Source organism: Ambystoma mexicanum, chromosome 8 (assembly GCF_040938575.1).
Source record: "Ambystoma mexicanum isolate Mex_15411 chromosome 8, UKY_AmexF1_1, whole genome shotgun sequence".
NCBI classification, from domain to species: domain Eukaryota; kingdom Metazoa; phylum Chordata; class Amphibia; order Caudata; family Ambystomatidae; genus Ambystoma; species Ambystoma mexicanum.
This window is the reverse complement of record NC_090929.1, coordinates 1,639,798,482-1,639,815,598: the sequence shown is the minus strand read 5'-3', so window position 1 is coordinate 1,639,815,598 and position 17,117 is coordinate 1,639,798,482. Positions and strand designations below refer to the sequence as shown.

The window sequence follows — 17,117 nt, the reverse complement described above, 5'->3', positions numbered from 1 at the left end:
CCAGTCACGGAAATGACCAGCCACACAATCACAAACAACCCATGCCACACTCTACCATACACATATGGCCTCATGACACATACACACCATTTCATACCACACAGCAGACTCACATGGAGATAGTTATTTTCTCGCTTGCTATGCCCCTTTCACACAATGAATTGCAATCTCACATGTCTCTATCTCACTGCCTTCAGGTTGAACGAAGATCTCAAAGAACAGGCAGAAAAACTGAAGGAAGAGGAGCGCCGTCACAAAGCATCGGTAGGAGAAGGGCAGTTGCAGCTTCAGGCGTCCCATCAGGAGATACATTCACTGAAGATGTACAGGAGCAGGTACCAGGACCTCCAGCATGGTAAGGCACTGCTGCTGCCTACGCTCATCCTAACGCTCATCCTCTCCATCACTCTTCCGGCCCTGACGCTCTCTTCTCCGTCTCCTTCTAGCAGGCTCATGAGATGGTAAGGCACTGCTGCTGCCTACGCTCATCCTAACGCTCATCCTCTCCATCACTCTTCCGGCCCTGACGCTCTCTTCTCCGTCTCCTTCTAGCAGGCTCATGAGATGGTAAGGCACTGCTGCTGCCTACGCTCATCCTCTCCATCACTCTTCCGGCCCTGACGCTCTCTTCTCCGTCTCCTTCTAGCAGGCTCATGAGATGGTAAGGCGCTGCTGCTGCCTAGCTCTTCCTAACTCTCATCCTCTCCATCACTCTTCCGGCCCCGACGCTCTCTTCTCCGTCTCCTTCTAGCAGGCTCATGAGATGGTAAGGCGCTGCTGCTGCCTACCTCTTCCTAACTCTCATCCTCTCCATCACTCTTCCGGCACTGACGCTCTCTTCTCCGTCTCCTTCTAGCAGGCTCATGAGATGGTAAGGCACTGCTGCTGCCTACGCTCATCCTAACGCTCATCCTCTCCATCACTCTTCCGGCCCTGACGCTCTCTTCTCCGTCTCCTTCTAGCAGGCTCATGAGATGGTAAGGCACTGCTGCTGCCTACCTCTTCCTAACTCTCATCCTCTCCATCACTCTTCCGGCCCTGACGCTCTCTTCTCCGTCTCCTTCTAGCAGGCTCATGAGATGGTAAGGCACTGCTGCTGCCTACCTCTTCCTAACGCTCATCCTCTCCATCACTCTTCCGGCCCTGACGCTCTCTTCTCCGTCTCCTTCTAGCAGGCTCATGAGATGGTAAGGCACTGCTGCTGCCTAGCTCTTCCTCTCCATCACTCTTCCGGCCCTGACGCTCTCTTCTCCGTCTCCTTCTAGCAGGCTCATGAGATGGTAAGGCACTGCTGCTGCCTACCTCTTCCTAACGCTCATCCTCTCCATCACTCTTCCGGCCCTGACGCTCTCTTCTCCTTCTCCTTCTAGCAGGCTCATGAGAGTGATAGAAACCCTGAGTATGCTCCCTTTTTTTAATTGAAAATACAGTGTTTAACAGTTCATAACAATCATGAGCTCCCATCAATCAACCAATCAATATTAACACGAAAAGAAACTATATACCCCAGATTAAAATAATCTTTTTGATTTCAAAGATGGAGTACATGTTCCACAGTCATTGGGCCTCATTACAAGTTTGGTGGTATCCCTGCAGTAAATCCGCTTTGATACCGCCAAATGGATATACCGTTACCACCTCTTGGTCTGGTGGAATTACCACTGGATTACTAGTGGAGGTATGGCAGTGTTAGGCCACATTTGTGGAGCCCACAGGACTCTATGGGGATTTCAGTGGAATTACCACTGGTGGTAATTTCACCAAAATTGCCATTTGTTGGCGGTAAGGTAGTGTAATTACCACCCAGCGGGCCTCATTACGACCCTGAAAGAACAGTGGCGGTAAATCCGCTGCCACTGTTGTTTCCGAACCGGCTGATTCTGAGTCCTGAAACCGGGAGATGTCGCTCCCGCCAGGTCTGACCTGGCGGGAGTAACACCACCCGCATGCAGGCGGACATGGAAACACTGGCTCTGTCATAGATGGAACAATGGGGATTTACAGAATTTCGCCTCAGGAATTACTGGGTCACTGGGGTTGTATCCCGATGATTCACCTGGGGTTGCCCTGGTGATTCCGGCAATCATGGAGGCGGAATGGTGTTACGGGTCCTGCGGCAGCCTGCTGGTTTTTCCGGCACGGCTACTGCCAGACTCGTAATGAGGCCCAGCATTTTGCTGGCTTTTTTCCTCCTCCTTACCGTCAACCTCACACTTCGGTGGTGCAGGAATGTGGCGGGAATTTACGTTTTTGGCCACACCAACGTCATAATGAGGCCTGTTTTATCTGTTAACTCACTGGGCCTCATTGCAAGTATGACTTTAAGGGGAAAATTGGTGGTAAATCCATTACTGCCCACTTTACCACTATGCCAAATCATGAGGTCGGGCCTGGAGTGGAGGATTTACCTCCAGAAAAATCCTGGAGGTAAATACTCCCACTCACTGTCGAAAAATAGGCAGAATCAGTGGAATTCCGCAGTGGTAATTCCACCAAAAAAGCCCCATTGAGTCTAATGGACTAAAATAAATGGGTTTTTACACAGCCACCACCACTTGCAATCTGGCGGTAATTCCACCGGACCAAGTAGCGATGGCGATAATTCAGTTGTGTGGACTTCTGGCAGATTTACCTCTGAGATACAGCCCAACTCGTAATGAGACCCATGGTTCCTTCCAAAGGTCTCCTTCACTTTGTAACAATCACCCTACATTGCCAATTGGGACCTCATAAAGAATATCAGTTCTGTTTAGATTGGGCTCAAACTGAAACCTTGTCCTATTCATGTTTGCACTACACATGCTTTAATCTTTCAATACGGAATCCGTTTTTAATGTTTGTTCACAATGAAGTGTTTTTGTTATATGCTTATTTTTGAAAGTGCATTTTATCAGGTAAGCAGGTTTCTTTCATACTGGCGAATATTACATTTATCTGTTAAGCAGTTCTCTTATTGACAATCTTTTGCGACTTTCTCTTGTTGTATAATTTCTATTGTATTATATACCTCTGTGTAACTTAGGTGGTAGTTCTTTATTGAATGTAGCGTAAGTGGGGTTATTTATCTGTATGTTTGACATTTTACCTTCTATGTATTGGGTGTGTTGCTTTGTAATGTATTTTGAGTCATGGACTTATTGTAGATTTTATTGTATAGTGATTAATTGGATTTATCAGGGTTGTTTATTTACAGAGCTTATTTTGTTTTTGTTTAAGGTTTGTTTGAAACCAACACACAATAAAAATGGAAGAATATTTGTTTCCCCAAAAAGGACATTTCCTTTGCATGGGAACAATCCCCCAGTAGCGCCAAAGGCCCTTCAAACTCAGCCTCTGTCTTCCTGATATTCCCCACTTAATTGGTCTTAGAAGACTGCCACTTTGGAGGAAGTCACTTGATGATCCCTGATTAGCTCCTCAACAGAGTGCATCTGCATCAGAAAACACACTAGCCAATTGAAAGCTGGTATAATGTAGCTGCTATGTAGAGTAGTATTGCAATTACCTCAGATAACTCGTATACCTATTGGCATATAACACAGATGTGACAGGGCTCCATGTGTTGTATAAAAACACCTTTCACTTTTCACCTATATTGTTTGAGTGTTGTGGGTCTTGCTTAAAATTCAGTAATCCTGCAAGAGATGTCCCTTTAGCACAGTGAGCCATAACATATGAGAGATGGCCGAAGTGGTCTGGTACTGATCCATACACTCCGGAAGGAAACTTCATAGATGAAGATGACTAAAAAATAACCTTCTGTACACGCTCGCAACTTCTGAAATGAGCAAGGAAAAGAGGTGCAGTGTCTTGGGAGAAGCTGAGAAGCTATCTGCTATTGTGAAGCTTGCCTGAGTCTGTCTTCAGTGGCAATTGTAGAAGACGGAGCGAATTGAACTAATACTCTGTACCCCCACGGAGCGGCGTGGAGTCGGTGCAGTCTCTTGGGAGTTTTGGAGGCTTTGCGAGGCACCGCGCGACTGTGTACTTCTGCATTTTTCCAGCTATACCCTCCTGTTTGGCAATGGAGCCGGAGGGAAGACAGAAACATCATCAGCCTTTAACACGTCTCCAGCTGTGGCTTGGGGCTCTCGAGACTGGTGGGGGAGGTGTGGCGACTGTGTCCCTAAAATCTGATTGGAGATCAGATGTCATGCAGCAGAAAACAAAGCAAGTAAGCGAATGTATGAATGAACTTATGAACGTCACTTATGATCCTACTGCAGTTGTGTGACATTGCAAATGTAAGTTGCACGTTACGTGACAGCAATGTGGCTTGTGTCCGACAGGTTTCGACACCAAACACAACCTTAGACACTTTCCTGCAACATGAAACACAGCCACGAAAACGTACCACTCGCAGCCGGTGGCTGATGCAGTGGTTGATCAAATGTGAAATAGTTGTGGTGGCGGAAACTTAATAGGTTGTTGTTAGCTGCCGAACAAGAAGTGTGGCAGCTTTTGTTGTGAAAATATGGTGGTGCCTTCACTACGCGTCTTGGCGCGACGAGTTAGTTCAAATACTGAAAGTAAGATATCTTCAGCCGGGCGCGGCGCCTATGCTGCACCAAGCGGCTAACTTTGGTAAATGCAAGCTCATGGATTGCAACATCAGATCGTTGCTGCATGAGCGAAGAATGGAAGGAAAGCCCCTTGCAGTACGGTAAAGTGGCTGTTGTTGTCCCGTGTGGATTAACGGGCTGGGTGGGGGACGTTGGTTGAGTTTCAAGTAGGGCCCGCCCCTACCTCCTCCCAAGTCATTCCTGTATCTGCACTGGGGGAAGAAGCGTCCAGATGAAAATGACCTTGTGGGATGGTCCGAGCCCAATGGTACAGACCTCACAGATGTCTTTTTTAATGACCCTGTTGTTATTCTGGATGAGGGGTGAATGGAAAGCAAAAATGTAACTTCCATAGAAGACGATCAATCTGATGAAATATTCGGTGAAACACTCATCCCAAACGATAAAAGAAATTTGTTAGCAGTGGTCAACAAACTTTTACAAGACCTGACCCAAATAAACAGTAGCAGGAATAGCAACGCCCCGTCTCCAAAAAATCTAAATAATCCCATTGAAGATCATATCATATAGAGAGGCGGAAAATAACATCTAGAGCGGAACCAAGGATTGTAAGAACCTCTGAGTCAATAGGTCGTAAATGGGCTTCCGGTGTGTTAAAGAGAAGACGCATTGACTCAAGCTTGTCACCTCAGTTAAATTGCTCTCAAAGAAGTAATCGGCAACAAAATAGAAGCTCTAAGTTGAATGAGATCATGGTTGAGAAAAAAACTAACCATGCCCCAAAAAAGGGTGGGAACATAAGGCAAGAAGAAGAACAGAGTCGGTCAGCTGGTTCCTCTGACGAGTCTACCTCGGATTCCTCGATCATGGAACGGGAATTTCCCAAAATTAGGCGTTTTACCTCAAGACAATTTGAGGAGTCCATACTCATGAAATTAAGATCTCTGAAATTGTAAAGGGAGTTCTACAAGAAGTTCAGCCTTGTATGATGTTGTCATTTACAATATCTATTGCACCTCTCTTGAAGATTTATGAGCAGATAAATGACAACTTAAAGGACCTTAAAACACTGTCAGCCCTAATGAACTCCAAACTAGTTAAGATTGAAAATGAAAAAGCAGTCTTTAAAACAAAAATGCGTGATGAATATAAACGAGTGGAGCAAAGTCTTAAGGAGCTAGCAGATCAAAAGAGAAACAATAGCAAAGACAAACTACTTGAAGAAGTCGCGAGAGAGGCGCTGAGTTTACTGAAACCTAACCATTATGCTCATTTTCAGGAAATGGATAAACTTCCTAGAGCTCTTAATCAAAATGTCATTGCTCTTGAGCCGGTAAATCACCTTCTTGAACTTGAAAAAAGAAATGCCCTTATTGTGGCGAAAAACGAGGGGAACAACTCCAGCTCACAAACTCCCGTAAACCAAATTGATCTAGGTGTCATTCATTTGGACTCAGCAGAAGAATCTGACGAAGTCCAAATAATGGAAAAGGAAGTAGGAGCCGACTGTGTCTCCACTGCTAGACCTATGCCAACAGAGATGACTCAACTGGAACTGTCATCACCAAAGCCCTCAACCTCTGCTAATGGTGCGGGAATAATCGGCAATCCGGAGTTGCCGATGTTTAATACCAATACTGAAGATAATCAAAGTAAATTACTCTATATATAGGGAAAAAAGAAAATAATTAATAAAACGATTCAAATAAAAACTAAAAATCAAACAAAATAAAAGAATGGAGCCTCTAATAACTCTAGAAAGTTCTTAAGAAACATAAAAGCTGTAAATGTTTTTGTAAAAACTGATAGAACAACGGGTCCCAAAACGAGAATTATTGAATCAGAAACTATCCAAAAACCAATATCCCTGATAAATGAAGAGGAAATGTCTCCGGAAGAGGTGCTTGTAATGAATGAACGGCTGAATGTCACGTATGATGAAACAGGCCGGATGATGGAAAAAGTGACCCGAGGTGAAAATGTAAAGTCCTAAAATGAAAGTCAAAAAGGTGGAATAGATGTGGAGTTGATGAGAGAGGTAAAACAGCCTAGAATCTGCCAAATAATCCCCCCCACCAGTTCTACCAAAGGCAGCACCGGTGGATCCATCCAGCCCAAATGTCCTCACTTTGGATGAAAAACGACAAAGATTAGCAACAAATTCCATAAAGGATTTGGGAGCCAAAGATCTGAAGGTGTCTTTTGAAGCCGCAAAACGTAATAATGCAGCTCGAGGGCATGGCTGCGAAGAAGCGAACAGCCCGAAAAAAACTTGGGTAGATATACAAAGACCTACGAATGAACATCTTAGGAGCGGTGAACAAAAGGATCTACAGCAAAATTTGAGTAAAAAAATAAAAAAAAGGGAGAAATCACCTAGCCTAAACCTTCAAAATATCAACTAATCGTGGAGTGCATTTTTTCAGTTAAAGATGGTCTGATTCTTAATCGAAATAATGTTCTAAGACTTTTTCATCATGTTCCGTCTCTGAGAACATTCAAGTCCACTGATATTAAAACTGCAATTCACAAATAAATCCCAAAATGATCGGGTTAGACTCCACATAGACTCCAGCATCATCTGTGATCTGATTTTGAATGCTGCAGCGGTGCTTCTAACTTTAGGGTTCGATATCACAGTAAATGCCGAAGTCTTGAACGATAGCATTCCAGTAAGCCCGCTTAGCCCAATAAAGGTTGTGACAGTTCCACAAAAACATAAATACGAAGAAAAACATCTTGAAGCAAAAATCCAACTTACAAGTGACCAATTGTTTAAGAGCAGTGAGGACACTGTGGCTGCTTACATGAATACAAATCTCTTAAAAGACGCCCAAGTCGGGCAGAGAATCAAAATCACCTTTAACCAGGATAATAAGGTTACGAAATTGGCTGCGAGTTCAACCAATTACCAAAACACAACAACAAAGAATGACAATTGGAACTGGCTTGTAGGAGCCCTAAGTGGATACAATTACAGCTAATGCCATAAGGTCCATGAAGATGAAATATGTAACATTAGATCGTGGAATACTAGGGGTTTTTCTAATTGATTTAAAGACTCTGGAGAATGGTTGAACTCATTGGACATATGTTTACAAGAAACATGATTGGTGGTCTGTCCAATTGCAGATGACTTTGAGATAACTATCAATCCTGCAATTAAGAGACAAACCGGCAGTCAATCTGCTGGTCTACTGACACTTATAAGAAAGTCGTCGGGCTTCTGAGTTATCAGCACAAAAAATCCCATTCCATTCATACAGTTTACAACTCTTGAATGCAAAGGAATAAATAACGGGGAAAACGACAAAACGCATGTAATTAATCTGTACTGACGACACAAGGCGGTTGGTACCACAAGGTTTGTAAATGATGTCACCGAAATCATCGATGCAATGAATTCAAACAAACTTTGCCCTAGAATAATTGTGTGCAGAGATCTAAATTTAAACTGTGTCATAGAGAAAGATGGTAATAGCACATCTAAAAAAGCACAAACATTAGCGATCAAATGGTGCGAAGAAATGGGGAGAAGGAATTCAAAGGTGTTGAATGGAAATATCAAAGATGACATTCCTGCAAAAGCCACATGGAGGTGTAATGCTCAGGAGTCAATCCTGGACTAGGTGTTCGTGTCTGAGGAAGTAGATCGCTGTGCAAAAAAATTACAAGTAATTAACAATTCTCAAAGTGACCACAACTTGCTAAAGTTGTCACTTAGGATGCACACTATTGAAAAAGAGCCTAAGTGGGCACACAAAATACAGGTGAAGTCAAATAGAATTTGTTTTCGAGTAAAAAAGCAAGACATATGTACATTTACAGAGGCATTCTGCACGGAATCAGCGACAATATTGCAAAATAAAGTGGGGTACAGCCATCTTCTAAGGCAACACTCGGAAAAAGATCAAGGCCTTAAACATTGTGCATTTAAAACAAAGCATGCCCAGAGATTGTCAAAAAAAAAAGCAGCAACTATGAAATGAACTCGGACACTTGACTGCATAGAACAAAGAAAAGCAAAGGGCACCAAAAAAAACATCTAAACATAAATATAAGAACTGGCTGATCTCTCATAGAGCCATCATGGAACAACAAGATGCGAAAAAGATGCTGGCTAGCCTTACCAACAAAAACTCGCAAGTGTTTTGGAAATTAATCAATGAGGCTAGCTGCTCGCAACAAGGAGTCCAGGAAAACATGGTGGCCAAATCCCAATGGGTTTGCACTTCCAAAAGCTCTATGAAAAAAAGGCAAAATTAAAGATACAGAACTTCCATCTCTAACGAAATGGGATCTTCAGTTTGACAAAGAGGATATCTTCGACAACATCAAGCACATTAGTTCCTCACGGGCCCCTGGTCCTGATGGGCTTACAAACTTTATTCTGAAGTAAAATCCAGAGCAGTGGGCTGATTTTTGCGTGATACTGTTTTCCAAAATTGCACTTGAATGTACAGCACCGGCCACCTGGAAAAGTGCAATAGTAGTTCCCATCTTCAAAAAGGGCAATAGAGCAGATCCAAATGATTACAGGCCTATTGCTCTATTTGATGTGTTAGGTAAACTATATGCAATGCAGCTCCAGAAGCAACCGAATCCCTGGATGACATCTAGCAACCATCTAGACCCAAGACAAGCAGGGTTTGTCAGAGGCGTAGGGTGCAGCCTGAACCTCCTGATACTCAATATCTTGAAAATGGAAGCCATTAAATCTGGATGTCCCATCTATCTGGCATTTGTAGATCTTTCCCAGGCGTTCGACAGCATTGACCGAGAAATTCTATGGTCCAAAATGAAAACATGGAACTGTCCTGCAAGTCTTGCCATGGCTGTCAAAAACCTGCACAAGAACACAGAAATCAAAGTCAGATTGGACCGAAAGTGAACGTTATCTATCCCAATAAAAACGTATTGTGGCATCTAGCAGGGTTGTCCCTTAGCTTTGATCGTGTTCAATCTTTTCATCTCAGACATTGGTGAACATCTTGAAACCATCTTCTCTTTTCCACCGAAAATCAATGGACATCAAGTAAATTGGATTTTAGACGCAGATGACCTAGTCCTCGGGACACCAATAGGTCTTCAAAATAAACTATACGCTCTAGAGTCCATTGTTAAATCAAATGGCCTGTTTATCAATCCAAATAAATCCGAAATCTTGATACTACAAGATTTAAAGGGAAGCAAAAGGTCCCGAAAAAAAGGTTTCAATGGCGTCTGGGAAAAGATCTTATTAGATCAGTAATGTACACACGTTATCTTGGAATGTTGATACGTTCTAGTTTGAAGGCTCCATGGTGTGAAAAAATAAAAGCTAAGTGCAAACTAGCTTTACAAGCATTGGTGCTGAATAAAAAAATATGGAAAATTCTCGTTGAGACCTGCCTTGGACTTTTATAAACAAAAGACGGTTCCTGCTATGATGCATGAAGCGGAATACGCGCTAGGCTGTAGTGCGGCTCTCTGGTCCACTTTGGAGAACATATTCTGGCCAAAGGTACTGTGGCTGCCGAAAGGGGTCCCCACGGCGTGTGTTAGATACGAATTAGGTTTAGTATATATAAATGCACAAATTACCTGGAATACTCTAAATCTGTATCGAAAAATTACCACATACCGCCGAGTCTCCAATTCAGCATTCTTCAGAAACCAGGTGTCGGCTCTAAGAACTCTATTCTTGCCTTACGGTCTGAGCGATGTGAAGAGATCTTGGTTGAACCCGGGACAAACATTCAAATCCAAATGGTGTAAAACTGAAGTTATGGATAGATACACCACCATTCAATGAAGCAAGCATAAAGCTATGCATCTGGTCCTGTGTGAAGTGAAAGGTATGAACACAGTCTCAAAGTACTTGGAGAAATTCCCAGACAGACACAAAAGGTTGATATTTATGAAATTTCAACTAAACTTATTTGAAACCAAAGAGATCATGAATTTCCGAGCAACTGACAAAACAAGAGATCTAAACTGTAGACTGTGTAAAAAGCATGATGAAATGCTGAAGCATTTAACCTTGTTCTGCCCGGCCCTAAGAGATGAAAGGACAAAATACGTGGGCCGTTTTTTGAGAGAAAGAGAGATGCTGAATGCTGAGGAATGGTGGCTCATTTGCTTTAATGAACTTGATTGGAAATTAACAATTGCATTGACATTCTTCATAGATGAATTCATGAGAATGTTATTAGAATTCGAAGTTCACTGATGAGTGGAAATGGAAAAAAACTGTGATCGATGAAAAGGTAATGAAATGTGAAGAATTTAAATCCTGTATATATTTTATAGGTTTGTAAATGAACCATATACAAATAAAAAAAATAAAAAGAAAAGAGGTCCAAAGTTGATTACCCCTCCAGCAAATCAGGCCGGGTACCTGTGTGAAATCAACTCTGTGTAACAAGGCCAATAACATGGCTTTGTCAAATGGGGTTAAAACCTGGTTACAAGGGAAGGGGGGAGGATTAGGGAAAGGTTCATAGCCAGCCCTCATCCTGGAAATTGAGAGAATTGACAGGGCCCCAATTCCTGTCCTACCCCCTTGTACCAGCATGTTTTTTTCAGACCACGGTCATCTCTATCCTTGCCCCGTTTGCCAGATATTTGGCAGTGTATTTTTGTCAATTTCAGAGCTCCTGTCTCAGAATTGGAAGTAAAAGAAAACCCACAACCAGAAGAGGGATCGGAGACACGGCTGAACACTACAGGGATTGGCTGCAGAGCGAAAGAACCGCAGAAGGAAAATAAGCTGAAACGCTGCTGCAGGAACACAACAGAGGCATCGGCGCTACACAGCGGAGAAAGCGAGATGCTGCATCTATATGCAGCAGTGCAGAGGGCCTTGCGAAGCTGTTGAACAGAGCTTACAAGCCCGCACAACAACCCAAAGGCCCTATAAACCAATGGGGACTGTTGCATGTCACCCCCCCACCCCCCTGGGAGTATGGTAGCTCCCAGGACTTGTACCTTGATCACATGGTGGTAACCATGTGCCACAGTGACCAAGAGGGTAGAAGGACCCACCATCCCCTGATAGACTTATCAGGGGACACCAGAAAGCCCTGTGAACGTGGGCCTTTTTGGGCCACGATCTCCTGTATGTGGCAAGCTCACACAGAGGAAGTGCGTTGGGTTTACCCGGCTACTCCTGCTTTTTCACGTTACACGCATGGCCCTGTTAAGGGTGGTGGAGTCTGTGCAGGTAACCCAGGCATGCATCCGGTTTGTATCATTAATTCGATCAGAGGCAATTCACAACGGCTCACGCTGCCCGTCTTGAAAAGCTGCTGTAAATCACCTTTTGCGAGTAGAGCGCCCGCTTTGACATCCGTGTAGAGCCTGCTGACGCAGGTTCGTATCGCAGCGGGGCCAAACTCAGCCTTTCATCCTTCTGACGTAGTTAAATGAGCACCACACAGCGTGGGTTATAACAAGCAGCGCTGCTGAGAGTTCGCAGAGCTATATAAGTGAAAAGCATTCTTATTAAGAAGCGACTAGCGTTCCGCTTTGAAATGAGCGTGCCAGCTTCCGGCTGCTGATGCCACTCGTTTTTCAGCCAAACACCAACATGTCATACATGTCTTCTAGATATCCAATGGATAAACATTGGGAAAAGATGATCATTTGCGCAAGGTTTACTTGCACAGCAAATTTAAAGGCGTCCTCTTCTAGACCGCTAGAAGCTGCCTTTAATTATTGACTGTGCAGGTCCTTATATATGGCAGATAGCTTAATCCACTGATCCTTATTTGTGACCAGCTTCAGAGCAGGGGCCTATAACCTTTGGTGCTCCAGATTTGGACTACACCTCCCATAAAACCTAGCCAGCGTAGTCAGGGGTGAGGGATCATGAGAGCCATGATCCAAATCATCTGGAGAACCAAAGGTTGCAAACCCCTGCTCTAGGCGGAGACCTGATTTCTGTCAACTCCTTTCTCCTTGTCCAGGTGTAGGGCTGCTGCACTGACTGCTTACCAGGCAAGTGCAGGTGCAGGGTGGGGGGGGGGGCAGTTCCACCTGCTTTCACTTCAAGCGTCATTATGCATGCCAACCCACTGCTGGAACATCTGGTGCCTAGTCTGTTATGCGCATTTTGGGCCTCATTAGGAGTGGTAAAACAGGCGGTATTCCGAAAACCACATCATAGGATTTAAAACCCATGTGACAAAACAATGCCAGGTTGTAAGTGCAGTTACTAGTTGCACTTACAATGGCGGTATTAACCCATGATAAATGGCTCAATGGTGTCTGATGGGACCCCAATTACCATTCCCGTAAGGGACGGACACAAAAATACACATCAATACCACCAAACTTGCAGCAAGGCCTATTGGCCGATTCCTGGCAAAGAGAAGTATTTGTAATCAGAAAGAGTGCAATCTTCAACTTTTCCAACTCCATAGAGTTTATATCACACCAAGACTGGCCAAATATGCTGTACAACTGCTTGAATCTGAAGATGGGAAAATGTTATTCTGAGATCCCTACAGAAGGTGAATGAACATGTGCTGCCATCCTACTGGTTAATACGCCTGGGTGAATACATTCGTCAGGACACTATATATCAACCACATTTTCACAGCATTCGTCATTTGCAGGGTTCGCCACATTTTTAAGAGATTCAGGTGACAGATTCAGGTTAAACTCAAGGCAATTATAAGCTGATCAAATGTTGCTGTAAACAGTGGATTGAAGAGGTCAGACCCTTTCCTTCAGCACATGTTAAATGCAAACCAAGTATAAACTTAATGGTAAAGGCCTGAACCTTTCCTGACGGGGGAAGTCTAAACAAAGTTCAAATTGACGAATAGCTGGTTTCTTTAACATAGGAGCCAAATGTAAGCCTTTGTTTTCAGCTGACAAAAAAAACTCTTTTAAACACTTTCTGTAGTGTTATGTCATTTGTCCCCCCCTCCAATTCGAGTTCACTCTTTGCAATACTACCAAATAGTGCTGGAGGTAAATCCTCCCACTTTCCGCTGAAAATCGGCAAAATCTGTGGAATTACTGCAGCAGTAATTTCCCTGGCGGTAATTCTGTTAAAAATGCCCCATAGAGTCCAATGGGCTCTAAAAAATCAGGGGGTTAACTCTGCCATTGCCACTTGTAATCCGGTTGTAATTCTACCAGACCACGTGGCAGTAACAGTAATTCCGTTGAGCGGTATTCTGGTGGATTTACCGCTGGGATATCACCCAACTCGTAATGGTGCCTATGTCTGTTGTGAATGCCCTATATTGTAATACAATAAACCTCAGTAATACTCACTGTATCAACTACTAAACAATGAAAAGCAGACACAGGCATCCGACATGTGACAGCCTCTGCTGGTCTGAAATAGAATCGTACTATTGCCCACTTCAACTTTACTAATGTTATCAACTTCAGAAGGATGAAATACAGAGTTGATATTACCGGAATTCAAATTTGGTTTCTTCAGGTTACATATAGATCTCTGCAACAGGTGCATTAACCAAGTTAGATATTGTACTGCAGATAGAACGTCATTTCCTCTTGACAAGCCCCTTATCCAGCCTCAACCCTGTCCCTTCATCTCTACAAACCCTATTCTCCCTTCCTGCTGTCTTTGAACTTATTTTGTGTATGTTACTTTTTCCAAAATCAAACTGAACCTGCCCAAACATCCGCTGAATGTCCCTGAAGAGGTACGGCTCTTAAGAGGGATTTGGGCAGATTCGGGTCGAAAGAAAAATCTGCATGAACTCGCAAGCCTACCAGAATCTCACTTGGAGGTTTGTGGGGATCCATGGTTCATTTTTGACAAAGTGCACCCAGGTTTACTGGCTAATCCCTGCACAAAGATGTGAATGCCAATGGCATTATTCATCCCAACTCTCCATTTATAAGGCAACTTCTTTTAAGCTCCAGATGTGACCACTTTGCCTATTGCTTTCACCAACAAAATCAGGAAGCTTAGACGTGTACATCTCCCTCTTTCCTGTGAGTTCCCACACGTTGCCATTCATGCTGCAGATCACTGCTGGCGGTTCTGTGCAATGCTGCAAGGCCTCCCAAAGCGAGGCAGGGTAACTGCTGGTACCATACAGCAGACCCAGGAGAGGGGCAGCTCCTGTCCCCATGTCTGCCTCTCTCCTCATCACAGCCAGAGACACGCAGTCTCCCTCACCACAAAGACAGGGAAGGGTGAGGTGTGAGCAATCACCCCACCCTTCCACAAAACAACAGGGTGCATAGCACCCAGAGGAAACCACCACTCGGGCAGGGAGAACACAATGCCTGCTCCCCTACCCCGGGGGCCAGACAGTCGGCTAGTGCCGGCCTGGGGGTTGGGCTTCAGCACCCACAGACACACTTCAAAGACCCAGGGCTAACCCAGGGCTAACCCTGGGTCTTATAAAAAAGAGCTGCACAGCTCTCACAAAATACAAACTGTTTGTTGACCCTGAATGGGGACCCAAACAGTCAGGAAGTTCTCTGTTAACTGAGTGTCTTCCATCTCTTTCTTCTTTTCCCAAAACCCTCCCACCCTAGAAAAGAAGGGAGACGAACAAACGAAGAGAAAAACAGGACACTGTACGGTGACCACAACAAGTTGTGGGACAAGAAGGCGGCACGGGCCATAGGGGTTACCTCAGGACCCGGTGATCAAAAGTATGATACCATAAGGATATGCGATTATTGTTTGCATAACCATATCTGTAACAATAAAATCCTACAGCCTTTTATTGCCAACACTTGTAAAACTGTATGGTCCACCTTACTTCACAGGGAGGGCAGGGTCGGTTATTGTTACTGCATGCATATGGGTCCAGCAGTTATGCTTAGCAACAGGGCATAACAAGAGATGCATATGCTGCTGGCATGGCAGATGGGATGGTGGCCTCAACGGATGATGTAAATTGTTCATGGGGACAAGGACCTGATTACAGAAGTGGGGGGTCGGCAACACCACCAAGAGCATTCGTAATCTAGAGGAAAGATGCATGTATTTCCTTATTTAAGATCCGGCATTAAAGAACTAATTTATGTTTTGCAGCATTTGAGTCTCCAGTCGAAAAGAAGCAGCATAATGTGCTATCCCCAGTCGCCACAAAGCTTCCGGCAGAGAGGACATCCCTCATCATCACCGAACAGGCAAGTGTTCTGCACTTTCTAACATGGCAGACATTACAAGGGAGAGGGGAGGGACGGACACACTCTTTTATAGGCTGCTTTCAGCGAAACCCAAGCAACATAGATGGGCGAGTATAAAGAACCAAGACTGGCACATTGTAAACAACTCTGAAGATCCCATTGTAGTTCTTTTGTTGTTATAATGTTGTACATTCATAGACCGGGTTGAACTGGGAACCATAAGTGGCCCTGGAAATGTTTTTGAAAGTGACCCCATATTACACATGCAAGCAAGTCCAACTCCTCCAAGTTAAATGGTTCCAGATAGTAAAGTAGTGCATCCTCTCGTTGGGGATTAAAAAGATCAACATATCAAGTATGTGTGTACTAACGTGTTAATATTTAGGAATAACACACTGGAAGTGTTGTGTTGTAACACAACACAAAATTGACTTCAAATGTATGCGTTGGGTGTGATGAGATGGGAGTATCGAGGTGGGATATAGGACCAGAAACTAGGCTACCCACACAAGAGGCCCTTTGTGTAGAGGCCCACCGGGGACTTTTCAGAGCTCCTTATAGGCCAGTCCACTGCCATTCCTGTTGCTTCTTGTATTCATCAACAGTTCCTATAAACTGCTTGTACAATACTGTCTACCTGGAGGAGCATGCCAGGGGTACCTTCAACAACCATGACAAGCCCCTTTGGCAGTCATCTGTATCAAAGTTGTAAAGGTTATCATCAGTTGACTACCCCACCACATGGGATTTGTCACTCTTTTATAATCATTGTAAAACTGTACTGATCTATGTGGTTTACAACAACACGGTAGCCCATGTAGTTAAAATGTTGCCATCCATTTCATATAAGTACAGATGTTTCGGAGAAGCGTCATTTATTCTTCTGCTTGGTCACCTCGGCTTTGATTTTGATCAGGGCTCTTTGCTCTGAATGCCCCCCAGTTTCTGAGTGTCGATTTTGCGCTCAAAATACATTTTGATCACAAAAGCAACAGACTGAAGTGGATGCACTGCTTTTGCTGCAACATGAAAAGTATACAAGTACCGTATTTTAATGCTGCACTGTTTAAATAAAATTGATGCACTAGGTTAGATAATCAGTGAGCTTCTCATTTCCACACCACAGTGCCCTGCTTAACTTTGTGTAATAAAATAAAGCCATGGCGTCCAGGAATGATTCCTCTGTGGTGAACTTTGTGAAATCAAGTTTATGGAAATGGCCCTGGACTGTGCCTGACCATCCAATAGGTCGACCGTCTGGGTATGGCTCTCCAGGATCAGCCCAACATCAATTATATTACATTCATTCTACAGGTTTCACTGCAGTGGAGTCATTAATGTTTCTTTAGGTAGGCCCAGTGCACCCGCTGGCCACTAGCTTTCCCTTCACCTGCACACAGCATATGTGCTGTGTATAAACTGGGTATCCAAAAAGGTCTGGTTGTGTTTGGGCTTCAAGAGCAATGGGAACATGAT

General features: G+C 44.0%; 1 protein-coding gene across 1 annotated transcript in view; it reads left to right on the top strand.

Moving 5' to 3' along the window:
- The window catches only part of LOC138473432 (myosin heavy chain, clone 203-like), a 422,216-nt gene extending 406,353 nt beyond the window's left edge, over positions 1 to 15,863 (top strand). Inside the window, exons 7-9 of the mRNA XM_069612090.1 lie at positions 198 to 355; positions 15,544 to 15,641; positions 15,840 to 15,863. Of these exons, the coding sequence (XP_069468191.1) occupies positions 198 to 355; positions 15,544 to 15,641; positions 15,840 to 15,863 (280 nt within the window). The remainder of the gene's footprint in view (positions 1 to 197; positions 356 to 15,543; positions 15,642 to 15,839) is intronic.
- The last annotated feature ends 1,254 nt before the right edge of the window (positions 15,864 to 17,117 follow it).